The sequence below is a fragment of the Chenopodium album genome, chromosome 11 (genome assembly GCF_948465745.1).
Source record: "Chenopodium album chromosome 11, dcCheAlbu1.1, whole genome shotgun sequence".
Taxonomy (NCBI): domain Eukaryota; kingdom Viridiplantae; phylum Streptophyta; class Magnoliopsida; order Caryophyllales; family Amaranthaceae; genus Chenopodium; species Chenopodium album.
In genome coordinates this window covers 44,485,641-44,509,129 of record NC_137844.1, presented here as the reverse complement: position 1 = coordinate 44,509,129, position 23,489 = coordinate 44,485,641, and the positions used below count along the sequence as shown (strand labels likewise).

Sequence of the window (23,489 nt, the reverse complement as noted above, 5' to 3'; positions counted from 1 at the left end):
AGGTGGTTTTTTCAAAAAAGTTGGACATAAAAGGTGGTTTATACCAATTTTACCTTATAAACATGATATGTCACTTTCACATATATTAGGTTTGCATCTAAAAAATGCTTATAACAAGACTTGAACTCAAGACCAACAAGTCTTAACATCTTAGCCATTTATTATTGTGATTTTTCATCCAACAAAATTATAGTTAACTTAGATAAGTTAATTTGTGTCTTATTATACTATTTGTTTCCATTATGTAATGATTGAATTTGACAACTAAAAAATATTTATAGCAAGACTTACACTCTAATAAGTGCCAAATATGTCACTATTTTTTAGGAGTTTCTAGTTAGTTTTTCATAGTTTTGATGTCTTATTACTTGGATTTAATAACGTTTTATTACATTTGTCATGTTTGCATGTGAAATTCGTTATTGCTCAATTTTGGATTTTCTTGCATATTTTGCTTGCTTATTGCATTAGATTAAACTTTATTAATTTGTTCTTATGTTTAGGTTCACTTGGATAAGTTCATTGTTCAAGATTGAAGAAATATAATACATAAAAGAACAAGTAATGAAGAAATGTGCAATTGATTTGCAAATGTCATATGCTCAATTCCGATGTAAAACGAGGGAGTTATGTTTGTTTGAAGCTCAGCAGTTTTGTCTAGCGCGTAGGAGCGGGCGTGCAATCCAGAGGAGCGCCCGCTCCAAACTTTCTAGAACGATTCTGCCTCTTTTTGCTGCAGCTAGAAGCACCCGTGCACAACCTTTGGAGTGCCCGCTCCTATACGTGCTGCTCGACTTTTTGCGGAACTTCCTAGGCAATTTAGTAAGGAGTATAAATAGATTTTTTTGCTCATTTTAGAGAGAGGAATTCATTTTTTCAGTAGTTTTTAGATTAGTTTTAGGTTTTTAGAGAGAGAAACTCTCAAATTTTAGAGAGAGAGTGAGAAACACAATGGGTTTCATGGATTTTGGATAATCAAAGGAGGAATTTGATGATTTGATGATCTCCATCTTATATCAATGAGCATTCTTACTCTCTTTTCTCTTTATGCTTTTTTTAATTGCTTTGTTAATCATGTTTGAGTAGATTTCCTTTTACTAGGTGTTGAGTGAACCTTTGTAATGGTTAATTGAGTTATTTGAGATAAATTTTATGATAGTTGTGTGATTAAATTGATTGAACTGATGATGGCATGTTGTTTGTTTTAGATTGGATTGATCTCCCATGATAGCAAACTTAATTGCATATTAGTTCAAGTTTTAAAGGGATTGTGAATTAGAATTGATATATTTGATTGCATTTTGGGTAAATTTCTTCTATGCACCTAGTCAATGAGGGATCTAGGCTAGGAATTTGAGAGATAGCTCTTGAGTGTAATTAGTTCCCATTTTAATTTTTTCTTTGCATGATAGATTATCAAATGGATTCTCATTAACTTTTGTTCAAAGTGGATCTTTGCCCCTAATAGACTTTATAATATTTTGTTCTTTATATGTGTGTTAGTGTAGTTGTAGTGTCCACTATCCATAAACTGACTTCGGCGTAGCTTAAGCATTAGATCGAGAACAATATAACATTACCGTTCCTTGTGGTTCGACTCTGAACTTACCACTAGACTTGTTTATGGGTTAGTTTAGGATTATAATAAATTTTGTTTGGCCGTGAGGAGGTTAGTCAACGACCTAATTTCCTCGCGTTCGCACTCAAAACCAGCAAGTTTTATTATCTAAATAGTCGAATTTGATTAGCAAATTAAACAAGTACAAACTAGCAACTCAGGCCATCGCTCGAGCCACACACTAATTTCTTATCAAAACTCGCTTCCCATTGCAACTGAACACCCCCTTATTTTATTTTAGTCCATACAAAGACCGGAATCATATAAAGAGAAAGCCAAAAACAATACTCAACTGTCAAACTCTTTCCATTTAGAGATGGTAGGAACTTAACATAATTTTATTCTGTCAAAATATAAAAATTACTCCCTCCGTCCCCAAAACTTCTATCCTTTTGGATTGATTTCGCGGTTATTAAAAAAGTTAAATAAAAAGAAATAAAAACATAATGAAAAGATAAATTTACATGGGGTTTATAAAAAAGTAGAGAGATAAAGTATTAAAAATACATAAAAAAAAAATAAAATTTTATATTGGGATGTTAAATTTGCCCAAATATTATTGTAAATTGGTGGGTATTTTAATATAAATGAGTCTATTATTTTGGGACTAAAAATAGACCAAAAGGGTCGAAATTTTGGGAACGAAGAGAGTAATATAATTTCCACGAGGATGACGCCTACAATGAAGTCACAGGGCGTCGGGGCTCTCGGCGAAAAGAACCTTTAACCTTTGTAACGTCGTTTTCTTATCTTAAATTCTCTCTCATCAATTCTTTTGTCTCTATGCAATTTTATTAATACTCGCATTGTACACTTCTCTTCAATTAATTTTTATTTTATTTTTTTACTTTTAGAAGAACTTCTCTTCAATTAATTTATCTTATTATATCAAAAAATTCAGAAATTAGAATTAAAAATGGAGGGGAATTTGCAAAATTTTGAGTTAAATACAGGAGCCAAAATTCCATCAATTGGGCTAGGTACCTATGCAGCTCCTCCACAAATTGTTGCTGCTGCTGTTAAGGTTTTCTCTCTCCTCTCACTCTATGTATTACTCGGTAATATTACTGTACTTTGATTAATTGGCCGTTATAATTTCTTTAGATTAATTGGATTTTGTTTGATTTTTGATTAGTATTTGTTAATTTCTATGTGATTGAAGTTAATTTTGTTGCAAAATTTGGTTAATTTTAGTCAAAACATGTTCTTTGCAGACCCAAACATAAATGTATATAGAGTAGTTGAAGAAGTCCTATTTTATTCCTAAAAAAAATACATTGTACAACCTGTATACTCTGTTTAATTTAGATCATTAGACGTACTTCCTTCCATATTAAAAAAAAAACACTTCGCAGTGTGTTAATAATTTATTTTTAAGTGCCTCAGTATATGTTGAGGAAAAACAAGGTTTAATTTAAGAGTGAAGACCATGGAAAGAGATTAAGAGATTGATAATGAAATGAGAATGTTCAAGTTTATCAACAAGATAGACAAAAAAGGAGAAAAATTAAGGGGCATTTTTGTATCTAATTCTACTTTCATGAGTGCAACTAGACCTGGTTATTTGGCAGGTCGAGTCAAAGTCGGTGTGGGTCAGTTGCGGGTCGGGTCAAGGAGAGTCATATTTTATAGGGTTAATATCAGGTTGGGCTAATGCGGGTCGCGGGTCAATAGTTAAAATAATGGTAATGCTATATGTAATCCTAAGGGCTACATATAAACATTATATACACTCTTAAAAATTGTATAAATTAATAACTCACGACAAAAACACGCATAAACAGTGTAAGTAGTGTTTATATTTTTATGATTTTCTAAATTTATATCGTTGTATTTAATGCTTATATGTAGCCCTAAGGGCTATGTATAACATTTTCCTTAAAATAAATATTGAACAAAGCCATTATTAAGTATATATGAATACAAATTTATCTATGTTATTATTTTTACATTGTCTATTTTCTTTATCAATTAAATTGAAAAACATTTTGACCCTATATTAACCCTATTCAATAAGGGCCCTCTCCCGAGCTTTAAAAAAAAAAAAAAAATTAAAATAAGGGCCCTGTCCATTAGAGGCCCTGTCTTGCCTTTAAGCTTGGCTCTGACTATATTATCATTGGGCTACTCTACCTAATAACCAGCTCTAAATGCCACTAGGCGCATAATTGCTATTTGTTTGGGATATATATAGGAGGGCTAATTGGTAAATTCACTTAATTTTTGTGATTTTTTATTGCTACAGTGGTATTTTTAATGGACTATTATACTTACAATGGTATTTTTAATGTACAATATATATATTTTATACTACTAGAGTATAATTTGTTTTATTAGTACTATTTATAGCCATTATAGGTAACAATGGTACGATACTTGAACCGCTATAAGGAAAAAAAAAAAAAATTCACCATTCTTTTGTCTTATAGTTGCAACTTACTTGCCATGTAAATAACACCTATCCGCCAATACTTAACCTACTTTCAATAAATGTGGGCCCATATTTTATGATTTTATTACGAAAATGTTTTGAATGGATAAAGTTGTTGCTTTATTTAGTACTTGATTTACGTTTTTTTGTGCTTGTTTGATTGACATTGCAATACATGAATTTTGATTGATGGGACTAGTAATTTACTTCCAATGTTTTGTAGAAAGTTGAAATTCCCATGAATCTCCACTTCCTCCGTTTTTTTTTTTTTTTCTTTTTTTATCAAATACCATGAATTTTCACTTCTCCCATTTTATGTTGTCAACAAACAAGACTTGTTTATTACACACAAAAAAATATTTTTTTTGGGAAATTCTCTCTGGTAACCACAAACATTTTTTTTTTTCTTAGTGGTAAAGTATGAAGTTTTTCATTATCAATGGTAATCAATAATATATATTATTAAGCATAGGGTAACATTAATGAAAAAAAAAACATCATTAAACGATTAACAAAGGTTAATTTTGGTTAAATAACAATGAATTTACATTAGTACCCTTCCATTTATTAAAAAAAAAAAAAAAGACTCATCCCCACCCAACCAGCCACCAGGCCAAGGCCAACCCCTTCCCCTGCCGGCGTTCATACCTCGCCCACTACCGGGCGGCGCCGCCAAGCCTCCCTCCTCCCTCTCTAATCTCTTCTTTTTCTCTCTCCTCCGCCACCAAAAAACCAGTTTGTGATGATGGGTTTCGATGATGAAGAGCAGCCTCCATCGCACTCAGTTCCAAGCCGCAAGCTTCAATTTTAGACCACTAAAACCGCTTCTCAAGGACACCAGAATCAGCCACCCTCCCTTGCTGGAATCATCTACCCTCCCCCCTTCCCTGATTACCTCTAATCTCCTTCCCCGATTCCCTCTCCTTCCCGATTTTTGGTTGAAATTTCTAGGGTTTTTTTTTTTTTTTTTTTTTTTTTTTTTTTTTTTGTTGATTTTGGGATCGAATTTGTCGAATGTGTTGATTTTGGGGTCGAAATTGTTGATTTTTTGGGTCGAATTTGTCGAATTAGTGGTCGAATATGTCGAATTAGTGATCAAATTTGTTGATTTTGGGGTCGAATTTGTTGATTTGCGGGTTGAATTTGTTGATATTTGGGGTTTCATTTGTCGAATTAATGTTCGAATTTGTCAAATTCATTGATTTTGGGGATGAATTTGGTGATTTTTGGGGTCGAATTTGTTGATTTTGGGTTGAATTTTTCGGGGGTTTGCTGTTGAATTTCTGGGTTTTGCGGTTTGAATGGAAACAAGGTAACACTAGCTGGACGCCGACAGGGGATGAGGTGGGGGAGGCTGGACGCCGATCGCTGGAAAGGGAGTTGCAGTGGGGAGGAGGAAAGAGAAAGGAAGAAGAAAGAATTGGTTGGGGGTATTGTTGTCTTTTTGCAGTCTTATAGCTAAACCATGGTTTAGGAATTAATAAATTGTTTAACTTAAGTTACATTGAGTTACTAATATTAATTGGCGATATCATTGATAATAAAATATTTCAGACTTTACCACTTAGAAAAAATAACAGTGTGTGATTACCAGAGAGAATTTCCCTATATATATATATATATATATATATATATATATATATATATAAACCCTACTCGTGGCTTTGTAGAGAAGTTTTACATTTAAAAGAAATACATGGAAGCATTTATTTACCGTTGACTTTGGTTTCCCATAGAGTTGAGTGAGGGTAAAATCAGGAGGAAAGAGAAGGTTTGTATATAAGAAAAAAGTGTAAAGTGAGAGAGTAGGCAGAAAGGTGCAAGTATTGTGAGGGGGCATGGTAGTAATATGCTTATCCAATATTAATGAAGTGGAACGTAATATGGATACATCTTTTGAAAACAGAGGGAGTATTTAGATTATGGTTTGTTACAAAATTGCGACTTTACTTATGTGTCATAGGCCCATGTCAATGTGGTGATAGACAGGGAGTAACCTAAGGTTCGTACTGTTGAGGAAAAATCTATTAAGTGGTTATTGAGTTTGGTGGGGGTGAACTAAAGGGTGGAATTGTATTGGAAGTCTAATTTGCAAAGAGTTTGAAAAGGCCACAACATACATATTGGATTTTCTAAAAAAAAAAAAAAAAAGGAAAATAAAAGACACATTGGAGTATTTTAGTAGGGTGATTGAGATAGATAGTTATGCAACGTATGATCTAAGCAATGTTCTATTATTCTTTTTATCTCGGAGGAAAAATAAATTTGAAATTAAATGAGTTTGTAAAAGTGTAAGAAGGCTAATAAGCTTATGTTTATCCCAAAATTAAAAGAAGTTTTATAAGTTCAATAGAAGGACTTGACTCAACTGCATATACATACAATTAGAAGTTTTCAGTTTTAAACTTGTAATGAACATAGTCCTAGTGTGGTCTTCAGTATTCTTTATCATATCTTCGAGAAGCATAGACGAGGGTCCCTTCAGGATGACATGATTTAGTCCGTCTATAGCCACAATTTGCCTCATCATTAGTCTGCATTCATATTAGCTTCCATCTAACTGGTTTTTAATTGCCTGAAAGATTAATTCTAGACTATTAAGATCAGATAGAAGCAGTCATGATTCTGAATCCTTATATTAGGTCTTGCTTATTGCTAAACCCAAAGTGTGGGTTCTACCCAATATAAATATTATTACAAATTTCCACAAAGCCATGATCACTTTGGGGAAATATGGTGAATCCATGAATGAGAAACGAAGGTCAATTAACCAATATCTTAAAAGCAGGGTAACAAACTAACAAAGCACATTCTCAAGCTATGGAAAATTATGACAGATATTTAAGTGTAGTTATAATATCTAAAGCATTGTTTCCATTGTCTAACAAATTAGCAGGAGCCTTCATAATTTCTCTTTGGTAGAATAAACCATACATTATTTGTATTATATACTTCGTATGTAATGATTCATATATAAAGATGTGTACTTTTCAGGCTAACAGCTATTAATGTGATTTAAGCGTCAAAGTATATGTTAAATCATTCTGCTGTAGCTCACTTATTTTACCTGATGCAGTTGGGTTACCGACACATTGATTGTGCACATATCTATGGAAATGAGAAGGAGGTAATTAAATAATTTAACCATAAAGATTCACTGTTCTCTTTATAGTGTCTTCTTCTTTTTTTTTTTTTTTTTTTTTTTTTTTTTTCTCTCTCTTGGAATTCTTTTTATTGTATCATAAAGATCTACTCCAATTTGACTGAACATTTTCCCCATTCTTGCTCACATGATAATGCTTTCCTTGATTAATAGATTGGAGTTGTTTTAAAGGAGTTGTTTGAAGATGGGATAGTGAAGCGAGAGGAGTTATTTATCACCTCCAAACTATGGTGAATATTAAAACTTTAAAAGGCTTGTTTTGACTATAATCTTGTATTCAAGCCTGGCTAGAATTTTTCAGTATATACATATATTTTTTTAAATTTATGTTATGAATTTATGTTATAAATTAAGAAGATGATTATGTTTAGCATGAAGGATGAACATTTATCACTTGGTTTATGTAATTATACAGGAACTTTGATCATGAACCAGATGATGTTCCAAAGGCGCTAGATAGGACTTTGAGTGACCTTCAACTTGAATACTTGGACCTATATCTTGTATGTAACTTATTTTAATTGAGAATTTAAAAAAAAAAAAAAAAAAAACAAAACAAAAAAAAAAAAAAATCAATCTATTTGAATTCTGATTTATCATATTAATCCCCTTTCCTGGATCCTATTGTTGTATGAAAGATCCACTGGCCAGTAAAGGAGAAAAAAGGATTATCTGGTAACAATCCTGAGAGATACGTTCCAGCAGACATACCTAGTACATGGAAAGCAATGGAGGCACTCTATGATTCAGGTAGGGTAGGAGCCATTGGAGTTAGCAATTTCTCTATAAAGAAACTAGACAACCTTCTTGAAGCTGCCCGTGTTACTCCTGCTGTAAACCAAGTTGAATGTCATCCTATGTGGCAACAAGAGAAGCTGCATGAATTTTGCAAAACAAAGAGCATTCATCTATCTGTAAGTGTCCCAAACTCCCAATTTGATGATTTTGTAGTGCTTTCAAATATGATATGCCTGTAAATTCTGGCAAAAGGTTAACGTTTTGAAGCTGTTTTATTGTGAGTGGTGGGATTGATTCATGTGTGGTTGTCACTAGTCTCGCTACTATTTGTAGTGTACACTGGCGTATCCCTTTTGCATTGTAGTTTTGCTTAAAGATTTAAATAGAATTTCAAGTAAATTTCTTGTCTTTCAGGGATATTCACCACTGGGTTCTCAAGCTTCTGGTGCAAAAACTAAATCACTTCTTGCCGATCCTATTCTTACTACGGTTGCAAAGGAGCTACGAAAATCTCCTGCACAAGTAGCTCTTCGCTGGGGACTTCAGAAGGGTCATAGTGTACTGCCTAAAACCTCAAATGAAGCAAGGTTGAAGGAGAATTTGGATATTTTTTATTGGTCAATTCCAGAAAATTTACTCTGCAAACTTGCTGAGATTCAGCAGGCAAGTACCCATCTTAACACTTTATGCAACCTAACTTCGTTTAGTACTGTTTCAGTCTGGTAATCTATATAATTGAATGCATATTTCATTACTGGAATGTTGTGCTGAAGTATGTTGAATTTGATTAATGCATATATATGCTAGCTAGGGTGTCATGTTGGTTTCGTGCATGTTAAATACCTTGTCTTTATTGCTGCATGTTAGATATTGCTACATCTGCATGTTAGACTAAATTATTGCAATTTTCGTAACTGAATTTATTTGTTTAATTAAGCTCAATGTTCATTGCCATTGTTAAACTGATTGCAAGCCTGAAATGAAGAGTCTATGTAATATAGACTCAATTTTTTTGCTTTTGAGTTGCAACACTTAGCAAATGGACTGTACTGTGAGAAAATCCTATAGTGCAGGCTATAGATAGAAAAGGCAATTATTTGTGGATTTGGCTCAGGTTGTTGTAATGTTAAAGCATGCCATTGAGCGATTTCCATAGATACTGTTGGAAGAGATTTAAATTCCCTAAATACGCTACAATTTTTTAAAATTCCGGACATAATGTCCACGTCATCAACTGCATATATTAAAGGTTTTTTTTTTTTTTTGCCCAGTTTACAAGAACCGCTAATTCAATTAGCAGTTTCATATAATATAGGAAAAATTGCTCCCATAAATCCCAACTTTTCCTCGTCCGCCGAAAATAATCCCAACTTTCGTTTATTATCTTTTGCACCGAACTTTGGGGGGTATTAATTTTCGTTGCACCCAACTTACCTACAACCGGTTAATCCGGTCAACATTTGTGTGTTACATTGTTTATGGACACGTGTCACTACATGAATGGTCAAATTAAAAAAAAAATTTTAAAAAAAAAACAAAATTTTAAAAAAAAACAAATTAAAAAAAAAACAAAATTTAAAAAAAAAAACAAATTTAAAAAAAAAACAAATTTAAAAAAAAATAAAAAGAAAACCCAGCCACCCCTTAACGGCAGCCACCCCTTAACGGCAGCCACCGTTAATGGCAATGGGGGAAGGGGGCTGAAACGACGGGGAAGGGAGGCCAGATTCGGGTCGGAAATGAAGGCGAAGGGGGCGGAAACGACAGGGAGGGGGAAACGGCGAAAACGACGGGGAAGGGGAAGGGGATTGGGGTCGGAAAACGGCGGGGGAGAGGGGAGTGACGGAGGAAATAGGGGTGGGGGAGGGGTTTTCGGGGGTGGGGAAAGGGAAAGGGGGAGTTTTGAGGGAAGGGGGAGGGTTGAGCGGCGGTTTCCGGGAGTGAGGGAGGGGTTTTCGGGGGTGGGGGAATGGTTTTCGGGGGTGGGGGAAGGGAAAGGGTGGGTTTCGAGGTAGGGGGAAGGTTGGGCGGCGATTTCCGGCAGCAGGGGAGGGGTTTCCGGCAGCAGGGCGGCGGTTTCCGGCAGCATGGTGGGGGTGGGGGTGTGGTGTGTGGTGGTCGGCTGCTGGTATGGGGTGGTTTGTGGGGTTTTTATTTTTTTTATTTTTTTTTGTTTTATTTTTTTTTAAAAAAAAAAAATTAAAGCCAATCATACGCTGACACGTGGCTAGGTGACCTGCTACATCAGGTTAGATGACCTGTTGGGTGCAACGAAAATTAATACCCCCTAAAGTTGGGTGCAATAGATAATAATCAAAAGTAGGGATTAATTTGGGCGGACGAGGCAAATTTGGGATTTATGGGAGCAATTTTTCCTATAATATAAAACCGCTAATTCAATTAGCGGCTTCATATAATATAAAACCATTAGCGGTTTGAAGAAACAAGTAAAAAAAAAAAAAAAAAAAAAAAAAAAGCGAATCAATACTAATCATGATTCATGAAGTTTAACAGTGTCATATAGACCTAAACTATTATCAATTTTGAATCCAATTTACATTTACAACATCAATTATACATTTATTTAAAAAAAAAAATTAAATTAGGCCAAACTAACCTCTTTAATTGCAAAAACTGACTGCCACCGTTGTGGATGCCACGGTTGGAAGCCAATGTCGAGTTGTGGTGGTTGCCGCTGGTGCTCCCGTTGAGTGGTGGTGGGCGGTGGTTGCTAACGGTGAGCTGTTGAGCAGCGGTGGCGTTGAGGGTGGTTTGCAACTCTCTGCGCACCACAAGAGTAGCAGAGCGATTTTTTTTTTCTTTTTAACGGCTTTGTTTTTATTTTCTCAGTACTACGTATAGGGTATTTTGACTTTGCTCGAGTAAATTGTTAAGGGGTGAAAAATAAACAACTAATTGAATTAGCGGTTTAGATTAATGAACAGCTAATTTAATTAGCGGTTTCTAGCTAATTATTAAAAAAAAAAAAAATCTGATGGATGACGTGGACGGTAAGTCCGGCATTTTAATAAATTGTAGTGTATTTATGGAATTTTGTTCTCTTTTAGCATTATCTACGAAAATCGCTCACATAACTAGGTATTTTTTAGTTTTAGGCTTAGGCCCTGTTCACTTCATCTTAAAAAAACAATATTCAGTAAAAATAATTTCATTTTAGTAAAATTAATTTTAATTCAGTAAAAATAAATTAAGTTCAGCAAAAATAATTTTAGTTCAATATAAATAATTTAAGTTTAGCAAAAAATAAATTTAGTTTAGTAAAAATAATTTTAATTCAGCAAAAATGAGGTGAAGTGAATTCCAAAAAATAATTTCAGTTCAATAAAAATAATTTCACTTCAGCAAAAATGAGGTGAAGTGAATTCCTTCAAAAAAAAAAGAGGTGAAGTGAACGGGGCTTATACCAGAGGCTTTACATGATTTGGACTCCATACTTAACAGAGAGATTTTTAAAATTGCCCTCATGATTCTTAGGTGGATGAGATATGATGATGATGATAATATTTTATTGTTGTTGTGGCTTTGTAAATTAGCTAAAGGGGGTGTTTGGTCATTGTATTTTTTTGAATTGGAAACAGATTCAATTAAACCGATACTGTTACTATGTGTTTGGTTTGGAGGTATGGTACGATTGGTAACAATTATCATTATCTAAGGGTAATGGGTACCCCTCATTTATTACCTCTTAAAAACCTGGGGTAACAAATACCCTTACCCTCCTCTTAACAAATACCCTTTTCATGGTTAAAATAACAAATGAAAAGATAATAACTAAATGATTCCTTACCCCTCTCTTATTTGTTTCCTTTTCACTTCAAATCCGTTTTCCAAACTAAACACCCCCTAATTTTGCTTTGTTTTAATGGAAAGTACAATTGTTACCAATTTTTGCATGCGCAGTTTTTGTATACATTTTTTTTTTTTTTTTTTTTGTCAAATTAGTTATTTTGGGGACGATTTTCAATAGCTACTTTAATTTGTATCAAATCTATAATGGTTTGATTTGAATAATCTTTGATTAATAACTTAGGCTCCGTTCACTTCACCCTATTTTTGCTAAATTAAAATTATTTTTGCTAAACTGAAATTAATTTTGTTGAACTTAAATTATTTTTACTGAACTGAAATGTTACTGAATTGAAATTATTACTGCAGAACTGAAATTATTTTTACTAATTTTCTATTGTATTTCTTCTTTACAATTAATGATTTTTATTGAACTAAACTTATTTTTACTAAATATTACTTCCTCCGTTTTTTTAGTTGACACCATTTGACTTTTACACTATTCACACAACATGCTTTGACTCGCTTTTGTGGTTTATAGATACGATAAAACATATTCATGTGGGATCTTATTTCGTTTCAATGTATATTTTATTAATATCCACTTTTTATAATTTTACAATTTTGATAATTAGAGATATTAATTGTTAAAAACATGCGTTGGTAAGCGTGATAATAGAAAGGTATCAACTAAAATAAACAAAGGAAGTATTTTTTAAGGTGAAGTGAATAAAGTCTTATTTATTATAACCTTTTTTATATTTAGCACATGAGTAACAACTTGTACTCTGTAATTTACATTGGTAATATTGCGTGTTTTTTTTTTTTTTTTTTAGCAATGTTGTATGGCGAATTTGCGATATAATGATAATAGGAAATAAAGCATTCATAAAAACATTGAAAGATGAGGAGTATTATTAAAAAAACGTTACGAAACTAAATCAAAGTTGATTATCAGAGTGATAAAACACTATTCCAGCAAGATTATAGAAAGATAAAGATTATAAAGAATGATAATTTTAACGTGGAAAAAATACATAATGCAGAACATCGACTAAAAATTCATTCCTAATAAAAATTCCTAATACGAGTTGAAAGTGTTCTGAAATATTTGTGAATATCCATTATCCTTGTATCATTCCGGATTAGAGGTAAGGTTTATATTCTTATCCAACCAAACCCTAATTATATTGTATGTATATATGTATATATCATCTTATGGAATGAAGATAGACAGATTAATTGCTTTATGTAAATAATTTTATGTACAAGCGAACATGAATGAATTATTTTTAGATTTTAATTACCACCGATTCGATAATATTAGTTAATGCAATTTATTCTTCAGCCACCGATTATGTTTATTTGCATTGGATTGTATTGGTTAAATATTATCTTTTGTTATTATATGACTTTGTATTATTATAGATTTTTATACCATGATCGACAAATACCCTTTTGAGTTATTTATTGAATGTAATGATATTGGACTTATTTATCAAGGCCCCATGCTTATTATGTTGGTCGATCGATTACCTTAGTTATCCCTTTATTAATGAATCATGCAAATAGCAAATTACTTTTCTTTGCTAATCTCTTTGCTTTGTGTAGTAGTTGAATGAAAAGTTATTACGAAGTATTACTTTTCTCTATAATTAACCTTATATATCCTAAGTTCGTGTGTATGCAGTTACATGATAGTTGGTTTACATAATCTCTCACGATATTCTACTACCTTAAATTTTAAGAATTTTGGTGGTTTTGATGTGTGAATAATAAATAAATTAATCAATCTTATAAGAATTAATTATAATAGATCGTAAAATATATGAGCATGTGTTATGGTACCGTAAAGTATTTAGCTATATTGTGAAAGATATGTAGTATATCTTGCAATCTGACTTAGTGTTATCATGCATCTCACGATGGTTAAAAAGAAACAAAAGATAGTGGAGAACTATTTCTCATCAATTTGCCAAGTATTATCAGACTTCATGCATATTTCTTTTGTCAATTATATTGAGTACGTGTAGAATGCTTTGTTTTTCATGATTCATTAAATTGGTGTAGGTAGATTATTATGGGTTTAAGTTAGCATGAATCAGTTTAATTTATACCCATGAATTTTATGAAATGCTCCATATTGATTTATCCAATTGATTACGCTTAATTTGTTATATCAGTGTTATCTTTAAACATGTGATTATCTATATTGAACTGATTATTTATGCGAGATCCGATTTTATTGGTTATTCGCTATCCTAGAAATTGTATGTTTTTACAATTTGTTTTTGGTGAAGGTTTACTATGTATTTCGTAAGATTTTGGTTTTATTGGTTTGTGTGAGACCTTGTATTGACTTTGTGTGTCATGATTTAAATAATAAAATTATGGTTTTACTGGTTTTTAATATTATATTTGTTTTAATTGAATGATTACTTCACTGCTTTCTCTAATCAAAGATATCGAACTATGAAGTCAATTATGCTAAGTATAATTTTCATATCTTTCGTTTGTTAATATATATTATTTGGTTAACCAAGTTGGATCTTTTATACTTATGATAGCATAGGGGTTTCGACTGAATCAAAGCGAATCAATATGAGCACTTCAGTGTTAATTGTTAAGATAAGTGTAAATATTTTTGTATATTTCGGTTACCTTATATTTAGCCTTAGGAATATTTCCTTTCCTTGTTTATAGCTAGATTAGAGGCTTAGCCTAATCATACACTCTGTATATATTGCTAAGCATATCAATGTTAATATTCACGGAATATAATTCTTTCATGGTATCAGATAGCTAGGATTTTTTCATCTCTCGTCTTCCGCTCAACCCTAACACTCTGTTTTCCGCCCAATCTCTGTTTTTTTCCATCATCTTCTTCCTCTCTCTGGAAACCTCACGATGTCGGACAAATCTTCTTCTTTTCATCTCGCTTTAACTGTCTCAAATATTAAGAGTAGCATTCCCATTGTTCTTGAGATGGAGAATGTTCAATACTCGACTTGGGCGGAACTCTTTAAGGTTCACGCACGTTCTCACAAAGTTCTCGATCATATAATCACTCCGACTAAGGGTAAGGAGAAGCCACCTCCCAAAACTGATGAGGAGAAGGAACTATGGTCGACTTTGGATGCCACGGTCATATCGTGGATATACTCCACCATTTCTAGGGATCTTTTGAACACCATCATTGAACCTGATGCTACGGCTATGGAAACTTGGAATAGATTGCGTGACATATTTCAAGATAATGAACATTCCCGCGCCGTTGCTCTTGAACAGGAATTTTCTACCACATCAATGGAGGATTTTCCTAATGTGTCGTCCTACTGTCAACACCTCAAGTCTCTTGCTGATCAATTGAAAAACATTGGGGCCCCTGTTTCCCACAGTAGGATGGTGCTGCAGATGGCTGGAGGCCTATCAAAGGCATATCGTGGTGTCGGCACGCTTATCCGACAGAGTAATCCGCTTCCCCCTTTCTATAAGGCACGGTCCATGCTGACATTAGAAGAGGCAGGTATGGCCAAAGAAGCGGCTACCGAATCAGCGATGATGGTATCGCAAGGTGATTCCCCACATTCCTCTGACAATTCGGGGGGGACGAAAGGCAAGAATTCGGGTCGCCGGAATTCTGGAAATCGGCGAAACAACGGCGGCGCCAACACGGGTGGTGGTAACCGGTCTGGCAAGGGGCAGCATTCAGGTGGTCGAGGCTCGGGTACAGCTGCTCCATATTCGAACTCCACTCCTCCTTTCTGGCAGCAGCAATTCCCTCCATGGGGATGGATGAACGGGGCATGGCCCATGCCTCCTTGCCCATATCCTAACCAAGGATGGGCCAGGCCACAGCAGCAAAGGCCTCCCACTCTAAGAATTCTTGGCCCACGACCCTCTGGACAGCAGTAGCAGGCCTATGTAGCATCTCCCTATGAGCAGTCCACTTCCTCTACTCCCACGGATATTGAGGCTGCTATGCATACTATGACTTTTTCTCAACCGGACCCATCATGGTACATGGACACCGGCGCCACCTCACACATGACTTCTTCTTCCGGTAATTTCTCGTCTTATTTTAATTTGAGCACTCATCCTAATAATGGCATTATTGTTGGAAATGGTAGTACTATTCTGATTGTTGGCTATGGAAAAACCATCTTACCCTCCTCTAATCCTCCCTTTTCCCTAAACAATGTCCTCCATGCACCCAAATTAATTAAAAATCTCATATCTGTTCATAAGTTTACAACTGATAATTCTATGTCTGTCGAATTTGATCCATTTGGGTTTTATGTGAAGGATTTTCGGACGGGGAAGCCAATAATGAGGTGTAATAGTCAAGGAGATCTCTATCCTATCACCACCAAAATCAACAATCAAGCTACCTCTACCTTTGCCGCCATCTCTCCTAAGCTTTGGCATGATCGTTTGGGTCATCCGGGGGCTCCCATCTTAGATGCTCTTAGGAAAAATAATTGCATTGATTGTACTAGTTTTTCAAATTCAAGTATTTGTGGTTCTTGTGTAATGGGAAAACACATTAAATTGCCTTTTGCTTCTTCTTTGTCTAGTACAACTATGCCTTTTGATATTATTCATAGCGATCTTTGGTCTTCCCCTATTTTGAGTTCTTTGGGACATAAATATTATATGTTGCTTTTGGATGATTTTTCGAATTATTTATGGACATTCCCTTTGTCTCGTAAATCGGATGTGTTTGATAAATTCTTGATTTTTAAAACACATATTCTCACCCAATTTGAGCGTCATATTAAGAATGTGCAATGTGATAATGGAAGGGAGTTTGATAATGGTCCTTTTTGGGAATTTTGCAAAACACATGGAATGTCTTTTCGTCTATCTTGTCCCCATACCTCTTCTCAAAATGGGAAAGCGAAACGAAAAATTAGATCCATAAATAATGTCACCCGTACTTTACTTGCTCATGCAACTCCCCCCCCCCCTTCTTTTTGGCATCACGCATTGCAAATGGCGACATATCTTCTTAATATTCTTCCTAGCAAACTCTTGGGAAATAAGTCTCCTCTAGAAGTTCTTTACAAAAGGGTTCCTTCTTATTCTCACTTACGGGTTTTTGGTTGTTTATGTTACCCTCTTATTCCTTCTACTACCATTAACAAGCTTCAACCAAGATCAACGCCGTGTGTATTTTTGGGATATCCTACAAACCATCGTGGTTATAAATGTTTTGATTTATCATCTAATAAAATCATCATTTGTCGCCATATTTTATTTGATGAGACTGTTTTTCCATTTGCTAAATTGTATGTCCCTAATGCTACTGCATATGATTTCCTTGAGGATGGATTACATCCATACGTTATTCATCAAATGAATAATCAGCAGGTCCAATCTCAAGCTCCACCCAATTCTCCACGGCCCATTTCTCCCTCGGCCCAGCAGAATCAGGTCGCATCCCCCACGGCCCAACCTGCCACTCATGCGCCCTCTCCTTCCAACCCACCGCCACAAATATCTCCCTCACCAATTAACCCACAAACCCAAACACAAACAAGCCCATTACCACCTCCCACTACTATTCCTATCCAACAGCCTAGAATGGTGACTAGAAGTCAACATGGGATTGTTAAGCCCAATCCTAAATACACTCAGCAGTCCCTTCACACTTCAGTATCGAGGTCACCTTTACCTCGTAATCCGGTAGAGGCTCTACGTGACCCTAACTGGAAAATTTCCATGGATGAGGAATTTGATGCTCTTATTAAAAATAAGACGTGGGAGTTGGTGCCCCGTCCGCCTGATGTTAATGTTATTCGGTCTATGTGGACTTTTGCTCATAAAGTTAAATCTAATGGTGTGTTTGAGAGGCATAAAGCCCGTCTTGTAGGTAATGGTAAAACTCAGCATGTTGGCATTGCTTGTGGGGAGACATTTAGTCCGGTTGTGAAACCGGCTACCATTCGTACTGTTCTCAGCATAGCTCTGTCTAAGGCATGGTCTATTCGTTAGTTAGATGTAAAAAATGCTTTTTTGCATGGCGAGCTTCAAGAAACAGTGTATATGCACCAACCTTTGGGTTACAGGGATCGGGCTCATCTTGATTATTTGTGCCTTCTGCGTAAATCTTTATATGGACTTAAGCAGGCCCCCCGCGCTTGGTATAAGCGTTTTGCTGACTTTGTTTTGTCTATTGGTTTCACCAACAGTACTATGGACAATTCTTTGTTCATTTTCAAGAAAGGGTCGGAAATGGCTTACTTATTATTGTATGTTGATGATATAATTCTCACAGCTTCTTCAGATACCCTCCGGCGTTCCATAATGGATCTTCTTAGCTCCGAGTTTGCTATGAAGGATCTAGGTCCTCTTAATTATTTTCTTGGTATTGCTGTCACTAGACATAAGGATAGTATGTTCCTTTCACGGCGAAAATATGCAGAAGAAATAATTGAGCGGGCCGAGATGTCCTCTTGTGAGCTGTCTCCCACTCCAGTTGATACCAACTCAAAGGTTAGTGCTACATCTAGTGCTACTTTTGATGATCCTTCATTGTATAAGAGTCTTGTAGGGGCTCTACAATATCTTACTTTCACTCGGCCGAATATTTCATATGCCGTCCAACAGGTGTGTCTTCATATGCATGATCCGTGGGTTGATCACATGTCAGCTCTTAAGCGGGTAATCAGATATATTAAGGGTACTATAGACTACGGTCTTCACTTGTATCCCTCTTCTTTTTCTACTCTGGTCTCGTATACTGATGCAGATTGGGGTGGATGCCCTGATACAAGACGCTCGACGTCTGGTTATTGTGTATTTATGGGTGATAACTTGGTTTCTTGGTCATCTAAGACACAACCAACGTTGTCAAATTCAAGCGCAGAGGCCGAGTATAGGGGTGTGGCTAATGTAGTATCTGAGTCGTGTTGGCTCCGAAATCTTCTTCTTGAATAGCATTGTCCGATTAAAAAGGCGACTATGGTGTATTGTGACAATGCAAGTGTTATTTATTTATATGGCAATCCGGTTCAGCATCAACGAACAAAACATATAGAGATGGATATACATTTTGTTCGAGAAAAGGTTGCCCGTGGTGAAGTCCGAGTTCTTCATGTGCCATCTAGGTATCAAACTGCGGACATTTTTACAAAGGGTCTCCCACGAGTTCTCTTTAATGATTTTAGGGCAGTCTCAGTGTCCGTTCACCTCCCACTTTGACTGTGGGGGTGTGTTAAGATAAGTGTAAATATTTTTGTATATTTCGGTTACCTTGTATTTAGCCTTAGGAATATTTCCTTTCCTTGTTTATAGCTAGATTAGAGGCTTAGCCTAATCCTACACTCTGTATATATTGCTAAGCATATCAATGTTAATATTCACGGAATATAATTCTTTCATTAATGTTCTATTCGCATTATGTTATTGAGCACTAACATTATGTTGGTTACAAATAAGATGTCTATAAGTAAACCCATAGAGGTAACAATCTATGTTGATTATATAAAGCCCAAAAATGATGGTTACTTATGGCCATTTTTCCACTCGTGATTTTGTTGCATACAAGATTTGTCTTCGATAAACAATAGGCAGGATTGGCCGATTGGATAGTTGACCATAAGTCTAAATTGGCTATTTTCATTTTATTTTTTTGAAAGAGCTATTGTCATTTTATTTTTTGAAAGAGGTATTGTCATTTTAAATAAGGTAGTATTTATATTATATTGTGCCACTATTGGTGTGAATATAATATATATTGTCATTTTAAATTCATTTCCCTAAAGTGTTTTACATATGGCATATGATTTGTAAAACTATTGGTGATGTATATGCTGAAATTTGTGCTACCTAAGTTTAATATATGACCTTGATTAAACCTATGAAATATCTCAAGTATAGTTTTTCCATATGTTAGTAACCTTAAAAGGGAACCTATTATGAATTATTACTATTTTGTTTGTTAGATATATATTATATATACACGAAACATTTTTATTAAATAAATAAATAAATAGAATAATTGAAGTTTACATTGAACTAGATATACCATTCCCAGAAGTGAACGAGATTTTGTATGATTGAAAGGATAACAAGCTTGTTTGCATGATGATTTCTTGATTATAATTCATTAAAAAGTTGATAAGAATTGCAAACATAATTTTAACTGAAAAACAATCTATATGGGTTTAAAGAATTTAACATGACATTGTGAGCTGCTTAAATTACATGATCAATATCTTTATTATGCCCAAAGTTGTAAGAAATTTCAATTAATATAACTGGGCATGAGTTACGAGTACGAGTTTATAGGAATAATTTTATTATGTTTGATACATGCATTGCTAAAAGAATTTATGGCTTAAAAGAAGCAAGGGATTTAAAGATTGTTGGACTATTTTTATACCCCCATATGCAAGGATTAGGGGGAGATAGTGTTTATTCCATTGTTTTTATGTAATTCTTGCACATGAATAATTAAATATGTTGATGGTCAGTTTGGTACATACACTATCCTAAATATCAATAATTTATTTAATAGAGGTGGCCACATGATAATCAAATATTTAGAATGATATCATCTTGAAGATGGATATGAATAAATGTCATTATCTATATACTAGCTATAAATGTACATATTAAGCTGATGTCCTAGATGGACAAGATCAATTGCTATTGAACTAGCACACCTGAAGTGTGGTAATCTAAAGGGTTACAATGATAAGAATCCTTGGAAGGTGGTAGGGGGAACTTAATTGACAATGACAAACTTGAGAAAGTGACACATTTTGATGTATCTCCTGAAGAGATTATTTCTAACACATTAAAATGTGATATGATTATATAAAATACTCCAGAAGAGTATAAAATGTTGTCCAACAAGGTTAGCATGTATCAAGATTACAATCAATGCTCCAGTGGAGTATGAGTATTAGTTAATTGTCTTGCCAATTGTAGAAAGAAACACATTGGTGTACTTATATCACATCATATTCATGGTCATACATAAAGTATTTCTAATAAGGTGATCACCAATATTATAAAACTGACCATAATTTAAATATTAAAGGAAAAATGATTGGATGTGATAATTAATAATTAGGCCATCCGGGTTTAATAAATTCCCATTATGAAAATCTAAAGTTTCATTTGATATGAAAGAAACAATGTGCTGACGCTCTCTCATGTTAAATATATGAAATAAATTGAATGGCAAGACATAACATTGAAATTGAGCTATATTTGGATTGTGATTTTTAATAGTTTGTGTTAAAAGAAAAGTTCAAGAAATAACATATTGTTTTTTTTTCTTTTTTTTTTTTTTAATAATTGGTTGACTAGAATAATTTATATGTTGACAAATATTAGGTGACCAGAAGCTTACCGCGTACAAGTTATATGTGGAAATTTTAAGTAACTAGTATCATACTATCAATATTTCTAGTGATCCCGAAGATCATCATCTAGTGAAATTACAATAAAGTTTATATTTGTATAAGAATTCTCTTGATTGGGGCTATTGTATGTCAGCACATAAGAAATAGAATAAGAAATTAGACAACTGCACAATTTATTACCCTTCTATTAATATTGATATCTAGAAGAGAACAAAATTTTATTATTCTCCAGAAGAGATAGAAATTTGTTGAATATATATTATTATCCTACGAGATGAAATTTGTTGCACATGAAATTATATTCTAAGTTGGTGAAGGATTGCCCCAATATTTGAGATATTTTACCAATTTAGGGGGGAAGAATTGACATAAGTTGGCAAAATTATAAAATTATAATTAGTTGATCCTTCTAATGATACTTTGTAAAGTTATATGCCAACTTTTATATTAACATATGTTGCACATCTATGATTTGTTTTGTATACCTCTATGACCCATCTAGAGGCATAAAGAGATATATTTTGATTATAGTGATAATGATATTATGTGCATACATTAAGATAGATCTTGCCAATTTTTCATTAAATCACTACACCCGAAGTGTAGTTTGTATAATCGGTTCCAATATAAATATGTGATATATGGCAAGATAGTGCAGTTGATACTTTTAAAGTATAATAATAGTATATAATCACCATAGTGTATGAAATACTCTAAAAGTGGTATAAATATCTGAATTATTATAATAGGTGGCCTATGATGTAAGAAAAGTTATGATTGTACCAATGAAAAATGTATTCAGATATCATTGTCAAAATAGTATGCAAAATAAAATTGTACCTTGATGAATTAAATGATGATACCGGTATATGATGGAACCGATAAATAATGCATATGTGTGAAAAAATGGACTAGTGAATAAGGGATCTGAAATATATGACCATTTTGATGTCGACATAATGATAATCATGATAAGTTTATCACGGACCAGAAGTCCAATGAAATACGAATTTTTAAATCCACACTGTAGAGTGTCTTGCATTATTTTGAGTCTTATGTATGTTCATAACTTCATATGCATATATATATATATATATATATATATATATATATATATATATATATATATATATATATATATATATATATATATATATATGTATATATGTGAGTCTAGGTTAATGTATTATTCATTGCATATATCGAAAGCTATTAGATGCATTACTCTATGTATATATATTTTGGTTTTTATATCTCATATTATTGCATTAGTGTATACAATAATTGTGGTATATGTGAATGTTTGTTTAAAATAAAGTAAATAAAGTAAGGCGACTTTGTAACTTTGATGGAAAATTACAAAGAAATATTTATATTCCAATAGGCTTATAGTTTGATGAAATTATTAATGACATCGATTTTATAGCATGTTATGAATCATTTAAGTAGAGTTCCTAACGAACTTATGTATGGCATATTTATATATCCAGCCCTACAAATTTTATATTTTGAATATTGTAATTATATCAAACTTTTGGTATATGTGACTATATTATTGACATCCCAACCTGAAGTTTGAGCATATGAGAATTAGTGAGATCGAGAATTACTATTTGCACTTGCATGAGAATTATCGTGTCATTTATGAAACTTCTAAAGAATATCAACAGGATATTTATGCGTGAGACTGTTTTCTTACGGTCCAGAAGAACTATGATCAATGTATATAATTACACGTGTTATATTATTATTATTTCATACAAGATTGGAAAACAACATTAATAATATCATGTGTTACCATATAATTATTAAGGAATGCTTGATCAAATAATGATCATCAATTTCTATTATTCACAGCCTCCAGAAGAAGGTATAAGTATAATGGTTAAGACAATTTTAAACAGAGATTTTGAATGAAATGTGGACATGCAAACACATGTATTATTATTATAGGTATGGTGATATGAAGACTCACTTGTTCGCGTGAAGATTTGAAGATTTGGGAGGATCAAAATTCAAGAAATGATACTATTCTGTGTCATGTGAGAAGACACTCAACTATATTAGATTCATTGCATTGGAAGATCTCAAGTTATGTATTGATCAGGGGGAGAAATTACGCGCTGCACTCTTTTTCCCTTAACCATGGTTTTGTCCCACATTGGGTTTTCCTGGTAAGGTTTTTAATGAGGTAGCATTTCGAGCGTATTACGAAGAATGTTGTACTCTTTTTCCTTCATTAGGTTTTTATCCCATAGGGTTTTTCCTAATAAGGTTTTAACGAGGCACAATCTTCGATAATGGACATCCAAGGGGGAGTGTTACGAAATATTTGTGGATATCCATTATCCC

The 23,489-nt window shown here is 33.7% G+C and overlaps 2 protein-coding genes across 3 annotated transcripts; both read left to right on the top strand.

Annotated features, from left to right (window-relative positions):
* Positions 1 to 2,449: 2,449 nt before the first annotated feature.
* Positions 2,450 to 8,783, top strand: LOC145567597 (NADPH-dependent aldo-keto reductase, chloroplastic-like). Of its 2 annotated transcripts, XM_081626912.1 has the most exons (6): positions 2,450 to 2,642; positions 7,126 to 7,176; positions 7,366 to 7,442; positions 7,628 to 7,715; positions 7,851 to 8,126; positions 8,365 to 8,783. In XM_081626912.1, the coding sequence occupies exons 1-6, from the start codon at positions 2,535 to 2,537 to the stop codon at positions 8,674 to 8,676; spliced, it is 912 nt and encodes a 303-aa protein (XP_081483038.1). In that variant the 5' UTR covers positions 2,450 to 2,534; the 3' UTR covers positions 8,677 to 8,783. The 2 variants fall into 2 exon arrangements, with proteins under 2 accessions (XP_081483038.1, XP_081483039.1); XM_081626913.1 differs by lacking the exon at positions 7,366 to 7,442 and having other exon boundaries at positions 2,451 to 2,642.
* A 5,613-nt stretch (positions 8,784 to 14,396) lies between these two features.
* LOC145568934 (uncharacterized) lies at positions 14,397 to 16,361 on the top strand. Its single transcript, XM_081628318.1, has 2 exons — positions 14,397 to 15,820; positions 16,063 to 16,361. The coding sequence occupies exon 1, from the start codon at positions 14,665 to 14,667 to the stop codon at positions 15,670 to 15,672; it is 1,008 nt and encodes a 335-aa protein (XP_081484444.1). The 5' UTR covers positions 14,397 to 14,664; the 3' UTR covers positions 15,673 to 15,820; positions 16,063 to 16,361.
* Positions 16,362 to 23,489: the final 7,128 nt, after the last annotated feature.

Coding starts and splice junctions, on each gene's coding strand:
- LOC145567597 (XM_081626912.1), top strand. CDS start 2,535: ATGGAGGGGAATTTGCAAAATTTTGAGTTAAATACAGGAGCCAAAATT. Junction 2,643..7,125: donor TTGTTGCTGCTGCTGTTAAG/GTTTTCTCTCTC, acceptor TACCTGATGCAG/TTGGGTTACCGACACATTGA. Junction 7,716..7,850: donor AATACTTGGACCTATATCTT/GTATGTAACTTA, acceptor GTTGTATGAAAG/ATCCACTGGCCAGTAAAGGA.
- LOC145568934 (XM_081628318.1), top strand. CDS start 14,665: ATGTCGGACAAATCTTCTTCTTTTCATCTCGCTTTAACTGTCTCAAAT.